The sequence below is a fragment of the Manis javanica genome, chromosome 1 (genome assembly GCF_040802235.1).
Source record: "Manis javanica isolate MJ-LG chromosome 1, MJ_LKY, whole genome shotgun sequence".
NCBI lineage: Eukaryota > Metazoa > Chordata > Mammalia > Pholidota > Manidae > Manis > Manis javanica.
The window spans coordinates 56,231,576-56,259,119 of record NC_133156.1 but is presented as its reverse complement, the minus strand read 5'-3'; the positions used below and the strand labels follow the sequence as shown (position 1 = coordinate 56,259,119).

Sequence of the window (27,544 nt, the reverse complement as noted above, 5' to 3'; positions counted from 1 at the left end):
AAAAGTGGGAGAATTTAGGTAAAGATCCACACTTTGACTACCCTCTTCAGTATCATTCCATCCTGTCCCACCCTTCCACGTTAAGCCATCTATTTAATCATGCTATTCTGAAATCACTCTCTCAAAGCAACAGCTACTTTAATTCTTAGAACCCTAAATGATACTCCTCTCAACCTAGCTAGCACACACTGCCTTGCACCAATTGCCACCACATTCTTGTCTTATAAAATGTCTGGCACATAAAAAGTAACTGAGTGGTGAATGAATGAATGTACTGTCTCAGTTAATGTTAGCGATTTTCAAACACAAATTACAATAAGATGCACTTGGTAAAGTCACTTAAAACTGAAAACTTAGAATGTAATTCCTACTCTAAAAATAATCACGCAAAAGCTATAGTGAAACTCATTCTGTTAAACAATATTACCCTGATACCAAAACCAGACAAAGATATCACAAGAAAGCCTTATGCATGAAGATGTAAAACTCAAGAAAATGCTAGCAACCCAAATACAGCAACGTATAAAAAATTTACCACGAACAAATGGAATTTATCCCAGGAATGCAAGGCTGGTTCAACATACCAAAAAAAAAAATCAATATATATATATATTATACCTTATTAAAAGAATGGAGGAAAATACAACATGATTGTCTCAATAGAAGAAAAAAACGTTTGAGAAAGCCTAGCACCCTTTCATGATAAAAATATTCCACAAAGTAGGAATAAAAAGGACCTTTCTCAATCTGAAGGTCATATATGAAAAACTAACAGACAAATCATATTTAATGGTGAATAACTGAGTGCATTCTCCCCTGTATCAGTCCTACAAGAATAATGTCCACTTTTGCCATTTCTACCGAACATTATTCTGCAGGCTCTAGCCAAGATTAACTAGGCAAGAAACAGAAATAAAGCATTAGGTTTAGAAAGGAAAAAGCGAAACTACCTCCATTTGCAGATGACATGATCTTATTTATAGAAAATACTACAAAAAATTTTTTAAACTATTAAATGAGTTCAGCAAGATTGTAAGATACAAGATCAATATATAAAAAGCCACTCTATTTCTATACTCCAACAATGAATCACCCAAAAACAAAATTAACAATTCTATTTAAAATAGCATCAAAAAAATAAAATACTTAGGGAGAAATGTTTTAAAAGCAATGCAAGACTTCTATGCTGAAAGCTACATCCCAGGTTTCTAGACTGGAGACCATATTGCAAAGATAAGCCCGAAACGATCTCAGAAATTCAACACAACCTCAATCAAAATTCCAGTTCCCTGTTTTGCAGAAATTAATAAGCTGACCCTAAAATTTATATAAAAATACAGAATATCCAAAAACAATCTTGAAAATGAAAAAGTTAGAGGACACACACTCCCCAATCTCAAACCTTACGACAAAGCTACATCAATCAAAAATGTGTGCCAGTTGCAGGATAGACATAGAGATCAGTAGAAGAACAGAATTCAGAGTCCAGAAATAAATCAGTATATATTTTCAATAAGGGTGCTAAAACCACTCAGTAAGGACATAAGTCTTTTCAATAAATGGTGCCAGGACAACTGGACAGCCACATGCAAAAAAGTTAGTCCCCTCCCTCCCACCACATACAAAAATTAAAAATGCATCAAAGATCTAAATGTAAGAGCTAAAAATATAACTTTTAGGAGAAAACACAGGAGGAAATCTTCCTAATCTTGGATTAGGAAATGGTTTCTCAAATATGACACCAAAAACACAAGCAAAGGCAAATAACTGATAAATTCGACTTCATTAAAATTAAAACCTTGGTGCTTCAAGGATACCATCAAGAAAGTAAAACACTCCACAGAAGAAATAAAAACTTGCAAATCACATCTAATAAAGGATTTGTATCCAGAATATATAAAGAAATATTGCAACAATTAAAACACAAATTACCCAATTGTTTTTTTTTTTAAGGCAAAGGACTTACATACAAACTTAAGAGAAGCTATACAAATGGTCAATAAGGACAGGAAAGGATACTCAATACCATTATTCACCAGGAAATGTAAATTAAAACCACAATGAGGTTATGCCACACTCTCTACGCTACCTAAAATTTTAAAAATGAAAAAAGAAGGGTTGTCAAAAATTTGAAGACATTAGAACTCTCATAGATTGTTAAGAGTATGGTAGTAGATGCAAAAATACTCAACAAAATATTAGCAAACTGAATTGAAAAATACATCAAAAGGATCATACACGATGACCAAGTGGGATTCATCCCAGGGATGCAAGGATGGTACAACATTCGAAAATCCATCAACATCATCCACCACATAAACAAAAAGAAAGACAAAAACCACATGATCATCTCCACAGATGCTAAAAAAGCATTCGACAAAATTCAACATCCATTCATGATAAAAATTCTCAGCAAAATGAGTATACGGGGCATGTACCTCAACATAATAAAGGCCATATATGATAAGCCCACAGCCAACATCATACTGAACAGTGAGAAGCTGAAAGCTTTTCCTTTGAGTTCGGGAACAAGACAGGGATGCCCACTCTCCCCACTGTTAGTCAACAAGAACTGGAGGTCCTAGCCATGGCAATTAGACAAAACAAAGAAATACAATCAATCCAAATTGGGAAAGAAGATGTTAAACTGTCACTATTTGCAGATGACATGATATTATACATAAAAAACCCTGAAGACTCCACTCCAAAACTACTAGAACTGATATTGGAATACAGCAAAGTTGCAGGATACAAATTTAACACACAGAAATCTGTGGCTTTCCTATACACTAACAATGAACTAATAGAAAGAGAAATCAGAAAAACAATTCCATTCACAACAGCATCAAAAAGAATAAAATACCTAGGAATAAACCTAACCAACGAAGTGAAAGACCTATACCCTGAAAACTGTAAGACACTCTTAAGAGAAATTAAAGACACTAGCAAATGGAAACATCCCATGCTCTTGCCTAGGAAGAATTAATATCGTCAAAATAGCCATCATGCCCAAAGCCATATACAGATTTGATGCAATCCCTATCAAATTACAAAAAGCATTCTTCAACAAACTGGAACAAATAGTTCTAAAATTCATATGGAACCAACAAAGGCCCCGAATAGCCAAAGCAATCCTGAGAAGGAATAATAAAGTGGGGAGGATCTCGCTCCCCAACTTCAAGCTCTACTACAAAGCCACAGAAATCAAGACAATTTGGTACTGGCACAAGAACAGAGCCACAAACCAGTGGAACAGAATAGACTCCAGACATTAACCCAAACATATATGGTCAATTAATATACAATAAAGGAGCCATGGACGTACAATGGGGAAATGACAGCCTCTTCAACAGATGGTACTGGCAAAACTGAAGAGCTACATGTAAGAGAATGAAACTGGATCACTGTCTAACCCCATACACAAAAATAAATTCTAAATGGATTAAAGACCTGAATGTAAGTCATGAAACCATAAAACTAGAAAAAAACATAGGCAAAAATCTCTTGGACATAAACATGAGCAACTTCTTCATCAACATCTCCCCCCGGGCAAGGGAAACAAAAGCAAAAATGAACAAGTGGGACTATATAAAGCTGAAAAGCTTATGTACAGCAAAGGAGACCATCAATAGAACAAAAAGCTACCCTACAGCATGGGAGAATATATTCATAAATGACAGATCCGATAAAGGGTTGACATCCAAAATATATAAAGTGCTCACACACCTCAACAAACAAAAAGCAAATAATCCAACTAAAAAATGGGCAGAGGAGCTGAACAGTTCTCCAAAGAAGAAATTCAGATGGCCAACAGACACATGAAAAGATGCTCCACATCACTAGTCATCAGAGAAATGCAAATTAAAACCACAATGAGATATCACCTCACACCAGTTAGGATAGCCAACATCCAAAAGACAACAATAGTTGACAAGGTTGTGGAGAAAGGGGAACCCTCCTACACTGCTGGTGGCAATGTAAATTAGTTCAACCATTGTGGAAAGCAGTATGGAAATTCCTCAAAAAGCTCAAAATAGAAATACCATCTGACCCAGGAATTCCACTTCTAGGAATTTACCCTAAGAATGCAGAAGCCAATTTGAAAAAGGCAGATGCACTCCTATGTTTATCACAGCACTATTTACAATAGCCAAGAAATGGAAGCAACCTAAGTGTCCATCAGTAGATGAATGGATAAAGAAGATGTGGTACATATACACAATGGAATATTATTCAGTCATAAAAAGAAAACAAATCTTAGCATTTGCAACAACATGGATGGAGCTTATGCTCAGTGAAATAAGCCAGGTGGAGAAAAACAAGTATCAAATGATTTCACTCTTATGTGGAGTATAAGAACAAAGAAAAACTGAAGGAACAAAACAGCAGCAGAATCACAGAACCCAAGAATGGACTAACAGTTACCAAAGGGAAAGGAACTAGGGGGGATGGGTGGGAAGGGAGGGATAAGGGGGGGAAAAAGAAAGGGGGCCTCATGATTAGCATGTAAAATATGGGGTGGGGCATGGGGAAGGCTATACAACACAGTGAAGACAAGTAGTGATTCTACAGCATCTTACTATGCTGATGGACAGTGGCTGTAATGGGGTGTAGGGGGGACTTGGTGAAGGGGGGAGCCTAGTAAACATAATGTTCTTCATGTAATTGTAGATTAATGATAAGAAAATTTAAAAATTTTTTTTAAAAAGAGTATTGTAAAATGGTACAATCTCTGTGCAAAACAGTCTGGTGATTCCTCTAAATGTTAAACATAGTATCACTGTATGACCTAGCAATACCAGTCCTAGGAATATACCCAAGAGAACTGAAAATGTATCTTCATATAAAAACTTGTATACAAATGTTCACAACAGTCAAAAAGTGGAAATAAATTCCATCAACTGATGAATAAACAAAATGTGGCATATCTGTACAATGCAGTATTATTTGACAATTATACATACAACATAGATAAACCTGAAAATATTATGCTAAGTGAAAAAAGGCAGATATAAAAGGCCATGAATTATCAATAATAAATAAACCCATAAAGACAGAAAGTAAACTAATGGCTGCCAGGGACTAAGGGAGGGGAAGAATGTGGAGTTTCTTTTTGGGTGACAAAATGCTCTGAAATGAGATATTGGTTCTGATTATTCAACTCTGTAAATGTACTAGTCACTGAGTTGTACCCTTTAAGAGGGTTAATTTTAAAATATGTAAATTATGTTAAAAATACAGTTACCATGCATACATTCAAAGATGAAATGTAGAAAAAATTCCTATGTAAAATTATATAAACGGTGTCTGATTTTTTAAAGTCAATGCTAATCAAGAAAAAAATACCTTAAGAAACTAAAACTAAAAAAAAAAAAAGGGAAAAAGGAAAAAAGTAGAATATCCAAATGCTGGGTTACTTAGGTATCAAATAAATGTTTATTATTCCTTTTCCCCCCTCAGCTATAAGAAGTATCTTTATAAAGAGGCTCCACTGAATCATGAAGAGAGATTGGTAGACAAATGTTCATGTCAGCATTATTCACAATAGCCAAAAGGTATCCATCAACTGAGGAATGGATAAAGAAAATGTGTCTTACATACAATGGAGTACCTTTTAAACAGAAGAAAATTCTGACAGATGATACATACATAGGAAATAAGCCAGTCACAAAAGATAAATACAGTATGATTCCACTTACATGAGATATCTAAAACAAATTCAGTGGCAGAAAGTTGAATGGTGGTTGCCAGGACTGGGGGCAGGGGGAAGTGGAAAGTTGCTTAATGGGTATAGTTTCAGTTTTGCCACATGGACAGAGTTCTGGAGAATGGCTGCACAAATATATGAATATACTTAACTGTACTTAAAAATGGTTAGAATGGTAAATTTTATGCTAGGTGTATTTTACCACAATAAAAACTAACTAAAGAATGCCCACTGAAATAGGCACATTCATATACTATTGGCTGGGAGTGTAAATATCCCCTTACCCAAGGTTTCACTTTCTGAAGTTTCAGTTACCCAAGCTAAATAGCAGGCTTGACACAGATGATCCTCCTCCTGATGAATCAGGGTTAAATAGTAACCTAATGCTACTACTCACAGTGCCTACCATTCACCAAACTTCATGTTACCACATAGGCATTTTATTATCTCACATCATCACAAGAAGGGTGAATATAATAAATTACATACTCTGAGAGAAACCACACTCACGTAACTTTTACTACAGCATACTGTTATAACTGTTCTATTAGTTATTATTGTTAATCTCTTAGTGGGCCTAATTTGTAAATTAAACATTATCATATGTAGGTATACACAGGAAAAAGACATTATACATATGGTTTGGTACTTTCTGTGCTTTCAGTCATCCACCGGGGGTCTTGGAATATATCCCTCACAAATACTGTACTCTTTTACACTTGGCAATATTTTTTAAAGTTATGAACATATTTAACTTTGACCCAAAATTTCAATTCTAGAGATTTATCCTACAGATGTATTTGCATACTTTCAAAATTATTTATGTGAATGGTTGGTTGTTCACTTTTAGCAAAGGGAATTTTGAATTGAAAATGCGCAAACATTCATACAATAGAATGCTATCCAGGTGTAAAAAGAATGAGAAAACTATGTTCTAAGAGGGAAAGATCTCAACAATATATTCAGTGAAAAAGCTAGATTAATTAGCTTGCACAATAAAGTGGGAAGAGCCACAGAAATTAAAGGTGTTAACTGAGCAAACAGGTACAGGTACTTCACTGGTTATTTTTCACATCAATAACTTTTGAATCATATACCTATTCAAAATTCAATTTGAAAAAACAAAGTCCACTAGCTCACTTAAAATAAAAAGTGGTCTATTTTATACACTTATTTAAGCTTTATCCTCTTAATTAAAACTATTTATTTCTTGTTGGGTGTGTGTGGTAACCAGCCCCCTAGATGGTTGGTCCCCAATGATCCCATTTCATTGTAGTCATGTTTTTGCATATTTTCTTCCCATAATATCCCCTTGGGTCTCTCAACCTCTCTTGGATCACTCAATCTGGGGGAAACCAGCTACATACTGTGAGCAGCACAATGGAGAGATTCACCTGGCAAGGAACTCAGGCCTCCTACAAAGAGGCAGCAGCCATGTGAGTAACCCTACAGCCTTCAAATTACTGCATTCCAGACCAACATCTTGCTTGCAATCTCATGAGACTCTTGAGCCAGAAACACCAAGGTAAGCCACTCCCTGATTCTAACCCTCTGCGATATAAATATTCTTTTAGGCTGCTAAATTTCTAGATAATTTGTTAGGCAGAACAGGTATCTATTACAGAGGGAAATATTCCTTCCACAGCTAAGAATTTGTTTTCAAAAAGGATATTAAAGGCACTATAAAAGTAATCATCAGCATAGTGCTGGATATTACAATAAAATCCCTATTAAATCAGTAATACTGTAGCAGATATGATTTCTCCACATTTTCACAAGTCTGTAAAGTTGGTTTATCAAATATTTAAGTAAAATAAGCTTTGAATCAATTTAAGAAATATCTCCAAAACACAGATCCGGCTATTTGAAAAGTGAAAATTTGGCTGTACATCTACAGAGAAAGAGGTTGAGAATATTATAAACAATGAGAAAAAGGGTAATACTTATAACACATTAAAATTCAAATAGGTAAATCAACAAAGGATATTCACAAAGGTCACAGGAAAAACTCAAACAGTAAACAAATCATTGTCAAAAATAAAGTATTGATTAAATCAATCTTGTGGAAGAATTATATACTCATTTAATAAAAACTTAGAACATTAACACAAAGTTAGCTTTGCTATCAAATTGGAGCAAATGCTAGACTTATAAACTGTTTAAAACTATGCAAAATGGTACAATTATTTTGAAAAGCCATAAAGAAGTAGGTACATCAAAGAGACACAAAAAAATTAATTGCCCTGACAATTCCACTAACAGCAATTTATCCTTAAGAAATAATTTCAGACATTACTATGAAATAAATAAGGTGCCTATCAAGACTTACAACTCTAATCTACTCCAAAGAACCAATTTCAGTGGTTTAATTACATGTATTTAACACTTCTGATTGAAAACTGGTATGTTGAAAAAACACTTTAAATGTAAAACTTTATTACCTCTTAACAATACTCGGCAGTTCTTTACAGATCATGGCATGGTAGAGGTACTATTCCTGGGTAGACTAATTATAAAAACAGGTTCAATAAACTGTCAATTGAACCAACTGCAATGTTAAAGAAATGCCTTTGGATGTAGAATTCCAATGACAATTAGCATGGCATTAATATCAGTTATTTTTATTGGGTACAGATATAACTTGCACATTGCCTACTTTCATGAGGGATTCCCAACAGCTCCGATTACAGCATCAAGAGAAATCAGTGATGACAAGGGGAATATTTCCTCATAATTTACAAAGAAAGACTATCTTCAGACTCTTCCTGGTATACGAGGGGGTATCATATAACCAGTAATTATTTTTAATTTAATCTAATGTGTAAATATAATTGTTCATCTTCCAAAATGGATTTTATCCTAGCAATCTTTAACAGAGTATTATGGCGTTTTACATAAGTCACTGGAGGTTCTAAAGAACTTGAAGAGGCTTAATAAAATAATCTCACCTAGTAATAGCAAAAAACACTATAATCTGCTCTAATTTATTAAGGGGAAACCAGAAGTATGTATGATTTTACTGGTTCTCCAATTATCTAAAGTGGAAGGAGTATTTAAAAATTATGGTTCATATATAGCCATTATAAAGAATACAGGTCATCATCTAGAATATATAAGTAACTCTCAATATCATATAAAAGAAAAAAATCCAATTAGATAAATGTGCAAAAGACAAATATGTTTTACCAAAGAGGCTACACAGATGACAAATAAAGCACACACAAAAAAGATGTTCAACATCATAACTATCAGGAAAATGCAAATTAAAACCATAATGAAGTATCATTACTAACTACAAATATAGCTAAAATAAAAATAGTGACACCACCAAATGATGACAAGGATGCAGAGGAACAGGATCACTCATATACTGCTGATGAGAATGTAAATGGTATAGTCAGTCAGGAAATCAGGCTAGCAGTTTCTTATAAAACCAAACATGCCATTCCCATATGATTCATCAATTGTACTTTTCAGCATTTATCCCAGATAAATGAAAACTTACGTTCACACAAAATGTTTATGGCACTTTTAAAAGCCAAAAGCTAGAATAAGCCCAGATGTTCTTTAACAGGTGAATGGCTAAACTGTATGTACACATACCATGGAATATTACTTAGTAATAAAGAGATACAATATTGATTGAAAAACTCAATCCCAAAAGGCTACATAATGTATGATTCCGTTCACATTAACATTTTTGAAATGACAAAATTTTATAAACAAAGGACAGATTAGTAGTTAGTAAAGGTTGGAAGAAGGGCTGCCAGAAAGGAGAAGGGCCACAGGAGAGATCCTCTTATGTTCAATATGTACTTGACTGCGGTAGTGTATATACAAATCTACACAGGTGACAAAAAGGTAAGGAACTTATAAGACATACACACAAAAGAGTACAGTAAAACTGGGGACATCTGGAATGTACCTTAACAGAAATACAGAATTTTCTCAGAAAAAAACTTCAAGAGAACAAAAACTGAGGACACCTCAATAAGACTGGTCGGTTATATGAATGGCAATATCCTAGCTATGATACAACATTTTTGAAAAACATTACCATTGCAAAATCAGGCAATATATACAAGGGATCTCTCTGCATTATTTCTTAAAACTGCATGTGAGTCTACATTTATCTCAATAAAAATTTCATAACAAAAACAAAAAAGAATGGACATCTACATGCTCACATGAAAATGTGTCTGTAACACATTAACCAAGGTATTGAATAATATGTGTATCAGGCCACTTGCATTACCAAAAGATTAAAAAAGGTATACATATGGGAATGTAAATTAGTTCAACCATTGTGAAAGCAGTATGGAGGTTCCTCAAAAAACTCAAAATAGAAATACCATTTGACCCAGGAATTCCACTCCTAGGAATTTACCCTAAGAATGCAGGATCCCAGATTCATGAAAACATATGCACCCCTGTGTTTATCACAGCACTATTTACAATAGCCAAGAAATGGAAGCAACCTAAGTGTCCATCAGTAGATGAAATGGATAAAGAAGATGTGGTACATATACACAATGGAATATTATTCACCCATAAGAAGAAAACAAATCCTACCATTTGCAACAACATGGATGGAACTAGAGGGTATTATGCTCAGTGAAATAAGCCAGGCGGAGAAAGACAAGTACCAAATGATTTCATTCATCTGTGGAGTGTAAGAACAAAGCAAAAACTGAAGGAACAAAACAGCAGCAGACTCACAGAATCCAAGAATGGACTAACAGTTACCAAAGGGAAAGGGACTGGGGAAGATGGGTGGGAAGGGAAGGATAAGGGGGAAAAAGGGATATTACAATTAGCACACATAATGTAGCAGGGGTAGGAGGGTACATAGGAAGGCAATATAACACAGAGAAGACAAGTAATGATTCTATGACATCTTACTATGCTGATGGACAGTGACTGTAATGGGGTATGTGGTGGGGACTTGATAATAGGGGGAGTCTAGTAAACATGTTGCTCATGTAACTGCACATTAATAATATCAAAGTAAATTTTTTTTGAAGTTCTTACAATAAAAAATAAAAAGGTATACATAAAGAAAATTCTAACAATATACCAAGGGTAGAAATGAGGCTATGAGGGGTATAAAGAAATACACTTTTACATTCCCTTTTCAAGTTTGACTTTTTTTAACCATGAATATTTATTACTTTTCTAACTAAAAAGATTCACAATTTCTTCAAAAGGCTACATTTGAGATCATTTTAAAAGTTTCAAAACAACTGTTCAATGAAAATCAAACCTGCCACTAGAAAAGAGGTGGTGTCTCCTTTCAGTGGACCACCCTGAAAACCAAGGGGTAGAAAGGAAACATTTATAACCATGACACAGGACATCTAACAAAAAACAACAATATAATAAAGTTATGCTACTTAATAGTTGGGGTACAAAAAGATACTGATCCTACTGCACTTAAATTCTCCTGATTACCAAACAAAATGGATCAAATTACCCTGACTTTTAAACAAACACTGAAACTGTCAACAGTAATTTCCTTATCTGACCAATTAGGGAAGAAAAGAGTTTGGAATAGAGAAAAAAGCAAAAATGCCAAGATGTTTTTCAAAATTCACAAGTAGCTTCCAAATGTGTTTGGCTCTTGGCATATAATAACAGACATCACTTACTGAACGCTAACTTTAGAACTAACACTGTCTGGCTGCTTCCTATAAATTACCTTGTTGTACCCTCAAACAAGCGTGCATGTAAGGTACAACCCAATCTACAGATGAGCAACTAGGCCTCTGAGACAGAAAGGGCTTCTCCAACTAAACAGGAAGCACAGTACACACTCAAGAAGTATGTCCAACTTAAAAGCATTATGATTTAATACCCTTAACTAAAGACTGAAAGATTGGAGAAGAAAAAAATGAATGCTTGAGATATCTAGGAGCTCAAAATCAAAGCCCTTAGAAATTGAGTACACGGGGAGACGAAAAAAATAAAATTTCTCACCTTCCTACCTAAAATTTACTCCGCTCCACAACTTGTACCTCTGTAACAGTACCATTCACTCTTTCACTCAACAAATGAGTGTCCATTACAAAGAAGGTACCATGCTATATATACAGTTGAGATGCAAAGATAAATCAGGAGACAGGCATAAGCCGGGGAGAATGTGGAGCACGGCACTATTAACAGTTCAGTTTGGTTGAACCAAGGGTGTGCCCAGGGTATAGTAGATGAGATTTAGAAGAGGAGGAGGGGGGGGTCTTATCAAAAAGATGCTGAATTTGGGCTTTATTTTTTAGGCAAACGGGGAGAGGAGTGAAGCACTGAAGGCAAAGCTTTAACTAGAGACCTATTATTTCTTATTTTGGAGGCCAGAGGTAATTTTGTGTTAGACAGACTGGAAAGAAAAACTGTATGAAGACCAGTGATTAACACCTCATAGAATGGGAATGAAGAAATAAAAAGAGGAATTTGCAAAATTCAGAAATAGCGTAAAAAACAACTCTATACAATGGCATTTAAGGCCTATACAGCTTTCTATTTTATAATCTAACAACCCCATTCCTCACAGATTCCTATCAAGGAATTTCTTCCACTTGCATATGCTATTCCTTCTTACTTACTGGCATGTTTCTGCTCAAATTATACATAAGCCTTCTGTAAAGTTCTCCCTGATTATTCTAAGTATGCCTTCTTCCACATTCCCACAACACTGCATCTGTAACACCTACCAGACCACTTAGTATTCTGCATTATCACTGTTTACACTTACCTTTCCCACACAGCAAAGGTTCCTTAAAAACAGACTATCTTTTTCTTTATACTAGCAGTGTCTGGCATAGAGAAGGTATTCAAATGTGTTTTGATCATATAAATGAGTGACTCCAAGGTTTCCAGCCTTGAGATGCAACAGGAGGATGACGCCATCATTAACAGAAGGAAATGCATGTTTGGAAGTAAGAGATGGTTCAAAAATGAATGTGATACAGGTGGAAGCTTGGTTGGCATTCAGTATTTCTCAGTCTGAGGCTCTGAAGTCAGGCTGAGAGAGTATTCACACAGCAGAGTAGCTGTAAAGCCAATCAGTGAAAGTGGATGAGACTGTAGAAAATGATGGAAAGAGGAAGAAAAGAAAGCACTTCAAAATGACCATTTAAAGGCGTGGTGGCCAAATTGCTGCAGCTCTAATAGATAAGTATCAAAGTGTCACTTGTCAATTTGAAAGAACAGTTGCAGCACGGTAGAAGATACAGAAGCCAATCCACAGAGCTTTAAGGAAATGTAAACAAAGTAGACAACTCTTTCCAGGAATTCACCACTGCAGGGGTTACAGAATACAGGAAAATTCCTTTAGAACAGCAAAACATTATCCTGTTTTTTAAGTAGTAAAAATGATTCAGCGGAATAGTAGAGACTTAAGACCCCAGAGGGAAAGAGGAAAAAGTAATGAATGAATCAAAGTCCTCCAGTGGGAAGGAAGGAGTTAGATGGAGGGCAGAACCTGAGAAGTATGGAGATAGGATCAATTTTCCTCTCAGAGGGGAAAGGAGGGAATGGAGAATTGCTTGATGATGATAAGAGGAAAGAACCCCCGAGGAAACATTTTTGTCCCAGGCACCAGTAAGACAAGCCTTGTACACATAATCTACACTCATCTCTCTCCACCATTTCTCAAATCCAAGCAACCCCAAAAGGGCTGCCAATTACCCTCCTCTGAAATAACTTTTGGATTTACCCCTTTTCTTTCTATACTCATTCAGCTCAAGTCTAAGTTTTAATTATCATTGCCAACAGATGCCTCCATGTTAACATTGCCTCTACTCTCTCTCAGCCAGTTTTCCAAACACAGATTTCATCATATCACTTAGCTAAAATCCCTTGCTGGCTCCCAGTTCCTATCACATTAGTAACAAATGCCACAATCTGGATTTCCAGGCCCTATTACCTGATTACACCCATCCTATCCAACCAATTCCCAATAAGTATCTTCTGAAAATACTGTTAATTTAATTCTCCATATCCAAAGCACCCTTCTAAACCTAACCAAACCCAATGCAGCCAAGGCCAATCAAGTCCCACTTCTCTGAAGCCTTGACTGCTCTAGATTTCCTCATCTCTCCACTCAAATTCCTGAGCCACTTAAACATCCATAGCACAAAACTTAGAACAGGGGGTGGTTTCTGAGTATTTTCTGAATCCCCAAGATTGTAGAGAAAAGGAGAACATTGTTACAACAACGAGTTATTTTTAAGCAGCAAAAATGTCTCTATTCAACATCCATCCCATGGAAAATACAGTATCTATCGCTACCTAATGAGGCACTAACTAGTATAACAGTGTAAATCAATTACAAGTTAAAACTGCAAACAAATTTGGCAAAAAGATGCTGTTTCTTAACATCAATGTAAATAATAAAGAACCACTCCAATTACAGGCAAAGAAAAGATTATCTAGGTCAACCAGTAAACAAGTGACACTGACAAGGGTAACAAGACAGGAGCTTCAAAGAGTATTATGATAAACATCAAAGGTTTAAGAAATATTAGTGAATGACATAATGGAGGAAGGATAAAACAAGACTGGCAAAATAGCAGTAATTCTTTAAGCTGAGTGGCAAGTACATGGGGATATCTATTATTATCTGTTCTTTGGTACATGCTTGAAGTGTTCCATGGTGGACATTTATAAAAAGAGAATCTTAAATTGATTAAATCCTTAGTTTTACAAAATCTTATCTTCCTCACCATCATGATGAGAAAGTCAAGCAAAATAAAGTATGTCATCTCCCTATTGTACAATTTTGCTCGACAAATTTTTAAAATCTATTTGATTCTTGCATTATAACAAATAGTTATCATAACCAAAATTTTGATTGAGGTTTAATAACTTATTTTCTTAATCTTAATTTTACTTTTCAACATAAAATCTTTAATAAACCTTTTTCTCTCTATTATGAAATTTTAGTTCCCATTTTAAAGGGATTCATTTTCAGTGGTCTTCTTTAAAAAAAGAGAACCACCAATACAGTATGTACATCATACCATCCTGGGGCTAACTACATATTAAGCATTTTGAGGATCCCCACATCCATGAATACTGCCATAGTGTAAATTCTCCTTGAAATATCTAAGCAAAGAAGAGTAGAAAACAAACTGCTGCAAGTCAACCTGCAAGTGAGAAAACCAGGAATTACCTAAGCAAGAATGTCAAGAGACCCTTCAGAAGTCACTATTGAAAACCAAAAGTAATTAGATAGTATCAAGGGTTTCAGTCTTATCTCCAATAATCTCAAGTGCCGTGAAGGATGACTTATGTCTTCTGTATCTTTTTTTTTTTTAACTAGGCTTTTCACAAGGCTATGAAGACCCAATCAGATAAAACAGACCAGAGCACTCAATAAACTGTAAGTTATTGCCTGTTTAAACTTGGAGCTGTAGGAACCAACCTTCCTTCACAATTTTATCAAGCACCTACAATGTACAAAACTCTGTACACTGTATATGTACACTGGCAAGAATTAGAATCAACCCAATTAAGTATGAAAGCACCAGGTCAGAATTAATTATAATGACAATCATTTCACATCACTGTATGCAGAGAAAATAACTGAAGAGCACATGCAGGGAAACTGAAGAGGCTACTCATTTATGAGGAGGAAAACAGTCTGCTTACAGCTAGATATAAAAAACAACAGACAATATGATCTTAAATTGTCTTTCTCTAACTCCACAATGGGGGTTTATACCCTATTAACTACTCTTACTCAAGCCAAGGGAATCACATTCTATCACAGTATTACAGACAGAATAAAAGACAACATTCGCTAAAGATTTTCTAAATTTCCAGCTCTGAGCACATTACCGACTAAGTGCTCTATACCAGCTGCATCAATGAATCAATTGTGACTAGTAATAGTGTGAGGTTGCACAGAATATTTTTCATGATACTTTTCCCAACCTACACTGTTCAGCTAACCTTGCATTCTGAGATGACTTCACTTTAAGTTCAGTTGAAAATATCAAAAGCAAAAATCAAAGCAATAGATTTTTATCCACTATCTTGAATTAAGGCCTATTAGAACAAATTAAAGATACTTGCTTCTTCAAGCCCATAAAGTCTATGAGCAATTTAGATTTTCTGCCCAAAAAAAGCATTTCTACATTTACAAAGATTTGCTAACTCCCATTTTAGGTGCATAACATACTGTATATAGGATCCAATATTCCCAGTTGTTTTTATTAAAAACCAATATCCACTACATCAATTTGATGAGAACCAGATTTTTAATTCTAATTGTATTTGTATGCCACTAGAAACATCTATCTCCACCATCAGATCTGTTTGATGTAAACAGAAATGCAAAACTATATATATAAGACAGATTTCAATGTGAGCCCCCCCAAAAAAAGGATTTCTCTGAGCTACCAATAGATTGCTAACACAACTGCCAATTGGTATCCACCCTAAAAAACCTCTAGGACCATACAGACTCAAGATAAGTGCCAAATAATTTTTTTAAATCTGCAACTGCTAAGAAACCAAGGAATACTAAAACATATTTAATATATGAACCAACAGAAACAAAACCAACACACCCACAGTCTCTCTTTCTTAACTTTAAAGAACAGCAGGGCTATTAGTAGAGTGAATGTCTAATGCACTCAAAATTATAAATGAACACCATAAAATTTTTTTCTGATTAAATCTTTACACAGTATTTCAGAGGCATTTTATTTGGTGGGGGGTCGGGGAATCCTCTCTGACATTATAGGTGACTCTGACACTATGGCTGGGTAGGAACAAAATCTGAATCAAATATTTAAAGCTGAAGGGAACCTTTCATCAAGCAGTTTCAAATTTTAAAGATGATAAAACTGAGGCTAAGAGAATCAACGGATCACTTAGCTAACTAGAGACAGCTAAGAAATTCTGCATAAAATCAAATTAAAAAACTGTCATTTACCACTAATAGCACACTAACTCAAGATTTTTTTCCATTTCTGCACACATACCACACACACACACACACACACATATATATATACTTCAAAATTAAAAATGAGAAATGATTCAAGAGTCTACTCTGATAGTAGTAGCTGTCTAGAGCACAGGATGCTGTACCTTCAGCAGGAAAAAAAACTTATTTAAATTTTAACTGATGTCCAAGAAAGCCATCTCATCTTGGGTACTTCCATTTTGTGCCTAAAATGCACTTCAATCTAAAGCAAGAGTCACCTCATCAACTCAAAAAAAAAGCCATGACTTAGCAGAGAATAGGACTCCAGGAAATTAATTGGTTCACATGTACTCATGATACCAGCAAGCCAAAGCACACTGAAAAAAAAAAAAAAGCTTAGCAAATGTATATATCTCCATCTTGAAAAATTCAATCTGAACTCAAACACTCTTAAAAGTTTTCTTAGCCATTCTTCAATGGAGAGTTAATTGGGAAAATCTGAAAATAATCAAACTCATACAATAAATGAATCAAAATTTCCCCAAAAAGCCTGTCATTATCAATAGGCTTTCAGCTGTCAATTGATAAGCAGCTAAAAACCAACTAGTCAAGTTTCCCTTTAAGTTGCCTGTATATATACATTTATGTATATATTTAAGTTGTACCAAAAACTGCTTACAAATGGCAATTCCTGTGTAGTAGATGATGATGAAGTTCCAGGTAATTCTAGCATGTTTCCTAATGTACTGGTACTGGAATCTGGATCATCCTGAAAAGATAAATTTATTGAGTTTAATTGCTCTTCTATGGTAACGTTTGTATCTCCTAGTGAAAAGGGGGCTGAGAGAAGGGCTGCTTTTTCATTGCTGCCGTCCACTTCATTTCTTTGCTTATTTTTCTGTGTTTCAGTTTGAGGAGCTAATGGCAAGAATGGCGATTTGACTACACCGTGTCTACTCTCTGGTGTGCTGTCTTGTTCATTTCCCATGACCACGTCTACACCATTCTCTGATTTAGGGTCATAATTGCAGGTGGCATTGGTCTGAGTTTCCTCAAAGATCTCCTCTATACTCTCATCCTCTGTGACTGGCTGTTCTGGGTCCATTTCAGAATCTACATCTGCATCGTCCACACAAGTAAAATTCTCAAAGTGCAGAAAGCCATTCTTGACAGTCTTTGTTACTTTTACATGGAGTTCAGGGGAGTTATTACAAGAGGGTTCCTGTTTCATAGCAAGTGCTGTTGGACCACCAGGACTCAAGGAAGTGCAAACAATTGGCGACTGAGCTCTTGAATCACTTTTTTCAGGGTCTTGAAAGGATTCTGATCCATCAGCAGACCCATTTAAATACTCTACATTGATCATGGAGGCCAAATCCTGTAGTCTCCGCAGTGGAATGTAACAAGATGGAGAATCTTGTCCATAAGTACTTTGGGATGTTCCACTGGCAGTCGATAACTGCATAGTACACCCAGTAAGTGGCTCAGAAAAATTGGATTGACCATTACCGAAAGGGCTGTCCTTGTCTTCAGGGGCATCTAAATTCACTGGATTGGAAAAGGGCAGCAGACAATTTCTTCTAGGTAGTTCGCAGATCTGATCCATCCTGGGCCAGCATCAACCTGGAATCCAAACACACAGCAATTAATCTGAGTTAGCAGGCCTTTTGCCTCTTATCTTCAAAATGGCAGCCATTTCTCAAGGCCTAGTGGCCTCCATGCCTTTTTGCTACACTTTCATGGGTGGAAAAAGTTCCCCAGCTAGCGACGAAAAAATGGCCTCGGTGAGCCTCCCCAAACTCCACCTTCCCGGACAGGCAGATCTTGCCACATGGAAACAGCCCGTCCTTTTTTCCTGCACTGCAGACTGGTGGACAGTGGGGCTAAACTAAAATTAAAATCAATCCGGCAATAGAAATTCCCAAATCTCAAACAGGAATCATCCTTCCCCTCCCCCGCTGGGGGTCGAGCGGCCGGATCTCACGGAGGGAGGGAGCGGTGGGGTTCGAGGGGGGGCTCCCGGACGCTGCACAAAAAGGCCCCCCCCTTCCTGGCTCGCTCGGGCGCAGCGGTCACAATAGCCCTGCACCCTGCGCCCAGCCGGCGCGTTTGCAGCGGCCGTGCTCAGGCCGCAAGGTAGACGGGCTGAAACGGATGCAACCGCGAAGCTCGCCTTCCTGGCTGCAGGCCTGCTCGGTCCACGGCTGCTGGGCGCAGAGGCCGGGACGCGGCAGAGGGAGAAACAGAGGCAGCCGGTGAAGCCGACTCTGGGCAGCAGCAGCTGCTACAGCTTGACAAACATGGCTGCTACCGACGCCGCTGCCGCCTGCCCGGGCCGCGCTCCTTCCCGCATTCGCGGCAGCACCTCTGGGCCCGGCCGATCGCACTCATCAATATTCAGCAGCAAGCAAAGTTTGCGGCGGGAGGGCAGCCGTCCCCGCGCCCACCAGCCAGCTACCTGAGGGGAGGCGGAGGCCGAGGTGCGCGCGGGAGGCCGGCAAGGAACGGGCCGCGCCGGGAGGAAGTTCGCGGCAGCAAGGCCGGCTAGGCCTGAGCCCGGCTAGTAGTGATGGAGGGGGAGGGGGCCCGCGGCTGCAATGCCGCCGGCCACCAACCCCGCGCCGCGCCCGGCCCTCCCCCGCGCCCCTCACCTCACGGCCACCACCATATTCCCCGCCCGGCCGCCGCCTCCCTCCTCGCGCCAGCCCGCCACACAGCCCAGCGCACTAGTTACCGTGCCCCGAGCCCCTTCCCGGGCCGGCTGGGGGGAGGGGGTGACCCTCATTACACTGGGGCGCGAGCGGAGCGGTGGGGAGAGAGCGGAGCCGCTCGCCGCACCCCCCTCCCCCCGCGTCTCTCTTCAAAGTAGAAGGCAGCCAGCGCGACCTGCCCCGGCCTATTCCGCCGCCGCCTCCTCACACCCCCACCGCGCGCGCCCCCGCGGCGGCGCGTGCGACGGAGCGCCTCGCGCCGGTCCGCGTGCGGCTGGTTCCCCGAGTGCGCGCGCTCCCCTTCCCCCACCGCGCGCACGCTCCCTCGCCTCACTCTTTGGGGTTCAAGGCGGGTGAAGTCAGGCTCGCGAACGCGCCGCCCAATCAGCGGAGCCGCCGCTGTCGCCCCCTCCCCTCCCTCTGCGCGCCCGCTCGCGGCCTGGGCCTACGGGCCGGCCAAGCTGGCCGGGCGGGGCCTGAGGCGAGCTCCCCAGAGGCCTCGCGCGCCTCCCGAGAGAGTACGGGCCTGCGGGCGTCGTGGGTGGCACTCCGATCCCCTCACCTACCTCGGGGTGTTGCGCCGGCCGCGGGCTGTACACGGCTGCACCACCCTATCCGTCTCGGGCCCCAACCCCGGCGACACCTGGCCCGGCTGAGGCCTGTCCGACCGCCCCGCCAGCCCCGTTCGGGCCCGCGTCAGCCCCAGCCTCCATCTTAGGTTACAGCCCGGGCTCCCCATCCACTGGGCACCTGCCCTCAGCCCCGCTCGGCTCGGACCGAGGCCAAGGCAATCCCCCTCCTACCGCTGGTCTCACCTGGGGGCTTGGGCTGGGGTCTTCGAGGCCTCGGGCCCCGAGCAGGCTCAGCTGCAGGTGAACCCCTTGCCCGGCCGCACCCCAAACCCACACCACCACCACCACAGACCAAGCTGAGCAGGAAACAAAATGGAGGCAGCAGCTCGGGTCTGCTTCCCCGAGCCAAGCCTGTACAGCCCCAGGGCTCCCTCCTGCAGCAGGCCCGACGCCCGCGAGGCAAGGAGCTGGCTCGTCCCAGCCACCGCGGGCTGCCGCCCTAGAGCAGCGCAGACAGGCCGGGGATTCGGCCCTGCAGTCCCCACAGCCCTTCACCCACCACCTCTTCCCCTCCCCCTCCCCCCCATTCCTCTTCCTCCCCCTGCCCAGCCGCACGGGGTGAACGGCGACCGGGAGCCGGGTCGGGTCGGGTTACCCGCCCGGGCACTGTCCGCCCGGCCGGGGCCTCGGAATGAGGGATAAGACCAGACGACCCCCGCCCTGAGCCCACCCCCCCGCACCCAAGCCGAGCGGCAACCTGACTGCGCGCCTGCACCTCGACCTGCCGCCGTGCGGCCCCCCACCCAGTAAGGTCGAGTCCCCTGCCCGGGCACCGCCAGGACGAAGCTCCCTCACCACCCCCGGGCCCAGGGGGTCTTCGCTGCCTCGGGCGGGGCGAGGGGAGCGCTGGGGGGAGGGGTCCACTAATCCCTGCACCGCCTCCCCCGCCTAGTCTGGGTCTGGGCCTGGCACGGGGACTCGGGCCGCGGGCGCTGGCGGGCGTCTTGTAGGTGTGTGCGCGCGGGGCAGGGAACGCGGACTGGGGGCCCGGAGGGGACGCGCCTCGCACCACGGACACTGCAGTTCTCCGCACCCAGGCAGATGGCCCTCTCGTGCCACCGGCGCGGGCCGCCGGCTCCACAGAGCTCACGGGGAAGCCCGCGCCTCGCCCCTGCGGGCCAGGCAGAGGGACCCCAGCGGAATTGCGCTGAAACTGCGCTGTGAGGGCGGACGGCCAGGCTCGCCCAGCCAAGACTGCGGGCCTAACCCCCAGCCTGGAGCGCTCTGCTCCCAGGCACCTGAGATGTTGAGGCCTGCACCCAGCGTCCGGGAGCCCCGGAGCACCAGCCTAGCCCGGTTGTGGCGCATCCAATCATAAAAGACTGCGCTAGGGCAGGTCGCAGAACACAAGCCCAATCTGACCTCGTGACTCCGGCCCCCCAGGCCCTTCCCCCAACCCGGTTCGACCCAGCCACACTCTAGTCTTGTTCCCTGCAAAAAGCTCACCTCGGGAACTAGCTGGTCCCTAGGGTGCTAAGCACATCCTCACTATCCACAGGAAACCAATACCTGCCGCCTTAAAAATTCTGCCTCCTCCAGAAAGCCTTCTGTGATTAAACTTCATCTCAAAGTTAAGGGCACCGCCTTCGAGAGCCACGTGACTACCATTCCTCCCAGGGCTTAGTAAATGTGCATATTATTGCCCCAGTGAGTGTTTACTCTCCACGATTCTGTTAACTCTGAGCCCATCTAGGAGAAAGACCATGTTTGCCATTGCAGGGTTCCCTAAACTCGATCCTGAAACTGTCCCCGGCAGGCCTGGAGTTCAGGATGCCCCTAGTTGCCTGCTCTCAAGGCCCACAGTCCAGACGTGGAGGCAAACAGGTCCTTAGCTCACCCTGAGTGCAGGAATGCAGGCCCTGACAAGACAGCAAGCAAACTTTCTCAGAGAGAAGATGCCCCCTGGAACCAAAAAGATGAGGGGGGCCACTGTGACCCCAGGGAGCCTCCTTCTGTTGAAGAGAATGAGGTACCCTGAAGGTTCCCCGATGCAAAGTCAGATCAGCAGTGTTCTGTGTGGTCTACATCCCAGAGTCCTACTCTACAGGAACAAGCCCTTTGTTCTGCTAAGGAGTCACACACCTGCTAACCCCATCTGGGCAGTTCAGTGGGAAAGCTCTGACTGGTCCCTTCTTCACACCTAATAATTTGCACCAATCATTTCTGGCTGACAATTACCCCCTGCCAATTGTAACAATTCATCAAGGTTCTTCTCAACCTGTTACTTTCCCAGGGACCACCACTCTGAGCGCCTACTAGCTGCCACTCTACAGCCTTGAGTCAGTCACTTAACAGCCAGCCCCAAGCCTGTTTTCTCACTTGTGGCTTCCAGTGCACAGACCATCTGTGAGAATCCTCTAAGGTAAAGGTAAGTGTTAGGGACCTGTACAGACTAAGCATTTGATAAATGCTAAAATGTAATTCATTGCTCCATCCAGCAACCATTTCCTGCATTCCAGGCAATATGCTGAGTGCTGGGAAAACAAAGGATGAGATGCCCCAAGGAAAAGACAGTTACATAAAGCTGCTAAAGTATGAAGAGGGTCTTGGGACAATACAATGGTTCCTCCGAGAGCTGACCTCTAGACATCACTGCACTTATTGGAAACCTTTCCAACCTCCCAGTCCCCCTTGGAAGATGAATGAGTAAGGGTGAAAGAGGGACAGGCAGTTGGGGATGTACAGGTGACTGACTTGTCTCAGAGAGAAGACTGAAACCCCAGGAAAAAACTCTTGGACTTCCCTGAGGAGACCTCAGGGGGCCTTTCCTGCCTCTTAAGAGTAGAACTTAGCTACAGAGATCTCACCAACAGCAGTCCCCTTGAGCCTCCGCATCCAGCAGGCCCTAGCCAAGCACCACAAGTGTGCCAGCATATTCTCACAAGGACATTTAGTCCAAAGTAGGGGAAGAAAGAATAGGACTCTTCCTTTCCTCTTCATCTCAGCTCAAGGACCCATCCTTAAGACAGAGATTAGAATCAATAAATTCTTGCTGAATCTGTACTGGACACCATGCTGAGCACTTGAAGCACATTAGTTCTTTTGACCCTTTAGTCGCCCTACAAAGAACTAAGATCTAAAAGTTTAAGCTCTTCTGCAAAGTCTCAGAGCCTTAACTGTCACCTGGTATAACTGGCCTCACATCACTTGCTCTTAGCCAGCATACCTCCCAGATACCACCTGTAAGGGCCCAGTACAATGTCTTGCCCACAGATGCTCAGGAATTGGAGTGTCAGGTAAAGTGAGATTACCTTAGCCTCAGTCTTCTGATCTGTAAATTATGGTTACTGATAATTCTTACCCTGAAGAGATAGATACCTGTCAAGACCTTTGACCAGTATACAATGACCCCTTTTTTTCTTAGAATTGCCCCCCCTTTCATTCACTAATTCAACAAATATTTACTGAGCTCCTCCTCACAGCCTTGTGGGGAAGACAGATAAGTACTAACACGGTAGAGAGCTGAGTACTGAGAGAAGATGGAGGAGCTGGGGAGGCTTCAGGGGCAGTGAGGGAAGGCCTCCCATAGAAGTGACATCTAGGTAGAGTCCTGAAGGATATGCAGGAATAGCCAGGAAAAGAGGCGACAAGGTAAAGTTTTCAATGGAAGAGTCCAGAGAAACACAGGCCTTGGAACAACTTACTGCAGTTAAGTGTGCTCAGATGTATAGAGTCCTGCCTATGCAGGGCCTTCTTGGTCAAGTTAAAGAATTTAGGTGTTATCTTGAGGGCAGTAGGGAGCCATGGAAAGTTAAGGAACAGGTTAAGGATCACACCTGTGCAGTAGGAAGTTCACTCTGCCAACAGCGTCCAGAAGAAATCGATACTTCCTCTAGAAACACAACCATGACCAAGGGTCTTGCCTCTGCAATATGCTAGGACTATCTTGTTCCAATAATAGTTGTGGCTTCTCTTCTGTGCTCTGTACTTTCCAAGACACCCTCTCATCTAATCCTGAGATTAAATGAGTAGTATTGTTATCCCCATCTTCCAGAGAGAAAGCATGCCTTAACTCAGAGCCAAACTCCCAACCCTAACTCCCAGCTCAGGCTCTTCATACCCAGTGGAGAGAAGCAGCATCTGCTTTCCAGCTATCAGCCAAGTTTTGGGAGCAGAAGGGAGGCCTTTGGTAATTACCAAATCACCAAATGCTGCTGGTGAACACCACAACCATCCCTTCGGAGGGGTCCAGCAATTATTTCCTTTCTCTCCCCACCCAGCAATTTACCAGAAGAAGATCAGGTTTTCACTTAAGATCAAGGAAGACTTAGCCATATCCAAAGCCATACCAGCCCTCCATCAGCTTCCTTCCTACCCAAATACCAGGCTTCTGTCTGCTAACCTGACAGTGTAGCCCCAGTCCCAAGGACTCAAGTATCTACCTTCAAGTGTTCTTTCACATTTTTTTCTCTTGAAAGCCCTGTGTGTGTTGGCTTTTGCCCTTACCACTTTTCCAGCTGTCCAGTGTATTCACCATGCCAGCAAAGGCCACATTCCATCCTGTGCTCATTTTGTTTCCTCTGCCTTTTTTTCCTGTCAGGCAAACTCCGACTCATCCTTCAGGGCCCAGTTTGGAAGACTCCTCCTGAAAGTCTTCCCTGATCCTACCCTGACAGGCAGTCATCTTTCCCTGAAAGAGCCCCTATAGTAAGCATTAGCTTCCAAATCTGGTCCCAGCCATTCGGTGAACCTCTTACCACAGGCTTATGTCCCTCCCCCCATCTCCAAGCTTGTGTCTCCATCAGACAGAAGAATTGTGGTTTGAATTATACACCAAATGGGTTGTGCAAAACTTAAACTCTCCCTTAAAGGATTCAGGGATGCTTGGGGAACACACAGGCCCCTGTGCCATACAATGCTTTCAGAAAGTATAAAAGAATCTATAGGATCTGAAGTCAGATAGATGTGGATTCTGACAGCAGCTAGCTACTTACCAGGCCAAGTGCCTCTCCTTCCCTGAGCCACACAAAAGGGATGGTTATACAGGTTAATATGTGACTGTAGACAGGGCCAGGCACCAGGCCCTCCACACAGCAACTGTTCCCTGGGTGCCTCCTTCAGGGTGCCACCAGGCTCCTCAAACCAACATGTCAGTCTTCCTCCCATGCCCCATATCTGCTTCTTCTCTTGGTGTATGATATTGTTCACAGATTAAAAAAAAAAAAAGACATGCGCAGATATTGTTCAATGTACTCTTGGCGTCCACCAAGCATTTCTGAACATATTGATTCCAAGGGGAGGAGGGGGAAGTGGAAGAATGCTGGGCTCTGGGGGAAAGCTGTCAGGGAAAGGGGGTGGTTGCAGTGTGTAGCCAGGAGAGATGTTGTACCTCCTGCCTGTATGAGGGTTACTGTTTTATATTCACCCACTCATGTCTCCTTGTAATGATTAGATAGTACCCTATTTTACAGATGAAAACAGAGGCTGAGAAAGAAGTGGCTTGTGAAAGATCCCACTGTGGCAAGTGGTAGAATGGTACAGAGTTTATACCTAATAGTTGCTCGATAAATACTAAAAGAAGGATCAGATAAGAAAAGGCAGAGATGAGACTTTGGGGTAGGGGCCAGTGAAATACATGGTCTTCCAGATTTTTCATTAAGTACCCCTTTAAATAATTTCAAGACAATATTTATATGACCCACTCACATTTGAAAGTTGGCATCTAATTTTGTTCTTTTAAGTCATATATTACAAATAATACAATTCTTGGTGTTCTGTCTGTGCACGTTAAATACATCTTAATCAAAACTTTGGGGCTGTAGTTTCAGCTCTATTGATTTATAGAAAACATTCCCCCTGTGTCTAAAATGGCAAAGCCAGGCCCTATCATCAAATCCCTCAGCCAACTGACTGACGGAAAAGATCTGAATCCACTTTACAAGCAAAACCAGATGCCATGACAACCATCCCCTTGCTAGGTTCTAATTCTAGGATAGATAGACAAGGCCAGCCAGAATCTTTCCCTGAATTTTTGGTGATGAAAGTCCTTGGAGAGCTCTGAGGGCCTTCCCAGCACCCTCTCTTCTGAGGTGCCCTACCTGGGAGATTCATTTGGGTAAGATGTGGCTTTTCTCTTCTGAGTGGGAAACGATCTGAAAGAATTGGAAAGAGGTGCTTTTTGAGGCAGACCAAGGAAGTTAAAGATCTGTGAACTTGTTCCCTTAATTCCAGCCATGCTCAGAACAGTCTGGAAAATCTTCACCCTACCCCAGGTGTAGAACTTAGGCAAAAACTGTGACTGGAAAAACAAACATGCTCAGAATAATCTAGGAAATCTTCATATCCCCAAGGTGAAAACCTTAGGCAAAAACCATAGTTGAAAAATGTATGGCTGTGACACTGCTCAAAGCAATCTACAGATTCAATGCAATCCCTGTCAAATTACCAACAGCATTCTTCAATGAACTGGAACAAATAGTTCAAACATTCAGAAGGAACCACCAAAGACCCCGAATAGCCAAAGCAATCCTGAGAAGGAAGAATAAAGTGGGGAGGATCTCGCTCCCCAACTTCAAGCCCTACTACAAAGCCACAGTAATCAAGACAATTTGGTACTGGCACAAAAACAGAGCCACAGATGAGTGGAACAGAGTAGAGACTCCAGACATTAACCCAAACATATATGGTCAATTAATATACAATAAAAGAGCCATGGACGTACAATGGGGAAATGACAGCCTCTTCAACAGATGGTACTGGCAAAACTGAAGAGCTACATGTAAGAGAATGAAACTGGATCACTGTCTAACCCCATACACAAAAATAAATTCTAAATGGATTAAAGACCTGAATGTAAGTCATGAAACCATAAAACTAGAAAAAAACATAGGCAAAAATCTCTTGGACATAAACATGAGCGACTTCTTCATGAACATATCTACCCGGGCAAGGGAAACAAAACCAAAAATGAACAAGTGGGACTATATCAAGCTGAAAAGCTTCTGCACAGCAAAGGACACCATCAATAGAACAAAAAGGCATACTACAGTATGGGAGAATATATTCATAAATGACAGATCTGATAAAGGGTTAACATCCAAAATATATAAAGAGCTCACACACCTCAACAAACAAAAAGCAAATAATCCAACTAAAAAATGGGCAGAGGAGCTGAACAGACAGTTCTCCAAAGAAGAAATTCAGATGGCCAACAGACACATGAAAAGATGCTCCACATCACTAGTCATCAGAGAAATGCAAATTAAAACCACAATGAGATATCACCTCACACCAGTTAGGATAGCCAACATCCAAAAGACAACAATAGTTGACAAGGTTGTGGAGAAAGGGGAACCCTCCTACACTGCTGGTGGCAATGTAAATTAGTTCAACCATTGTGGAAAGCAGTATGGAGGTTCCTCAAAAAGCTCAAAATAGAAATACCATTTGACCCAGGAATTCCACTTCTAGGAATTTACCCTAAGAATACAGCAGCCCAGTTTGAGAAAGACAGATGCACCCCTATGTTTATCGCAGCACTGTTTACAATAGCCAAGAAATGGAAGCAACCTAAGTGTCCATCAGTAGATGAATGGATAAAGAAGAGGTGGTACATATACACAAT

General features: G+C 41.5%; 1 protein-coding gene and 1 long non-coding RNA gene across 11 annotated transcripts in view; one reads left to right on the top strand and one right to left on the bottom strand.

Annotated features, from left to right (window-relative positions):
• Positions 1-27,544, bottom strand: part of NSD1 (nuclear receptor binding SET domain protein 1) — a 177,426-nt gene that overhangs the window by 143,740 nt on the left and 6,142 nt on the right. Inside the window, exons 1-3 of one of the 10 annotated variants that reach the window (XM_073232718.1) lie at positions 20,164-20,294; positions 18,147-18,260; positions 17,317-17,406 (exon numbers count right to left, since the gene is read on the bottom strand). In XM_073232718.1, the coding sequence (XP_073088819.1) occupies positions 17,317-17,406; positions 18,147-18,176 (120 nt within the window). In that variant the 5' untranslated portion in view covers positions 18,177-18,260; positions 20,164-20,294. Of the gene's footprint in view, positions 1-17,316; positions 18,261-19,095; positions 19,335-19,371; positions 19,645-19,914; positions 20,103-20,163; positions 20,295-27,544 lie in introns of those variants that run through there. The other 9 variants (XM_073232724.1, XM_073232717.1, XM_073232722.1 and 6 more) reach the window with 9 other exon arrangements.
• LOC108398431 (uncharacterized) lies at positions 20,518-25,133 on the top strand. Its single transcript, XR_001853416.3, has 3 exons — positions 20,518-20,726; positions 22,214-22,348; positions 22,440-25,133. It is a non-coding gene; the product is annotated as an uncharacterized lncRNA (long non-coding RNA).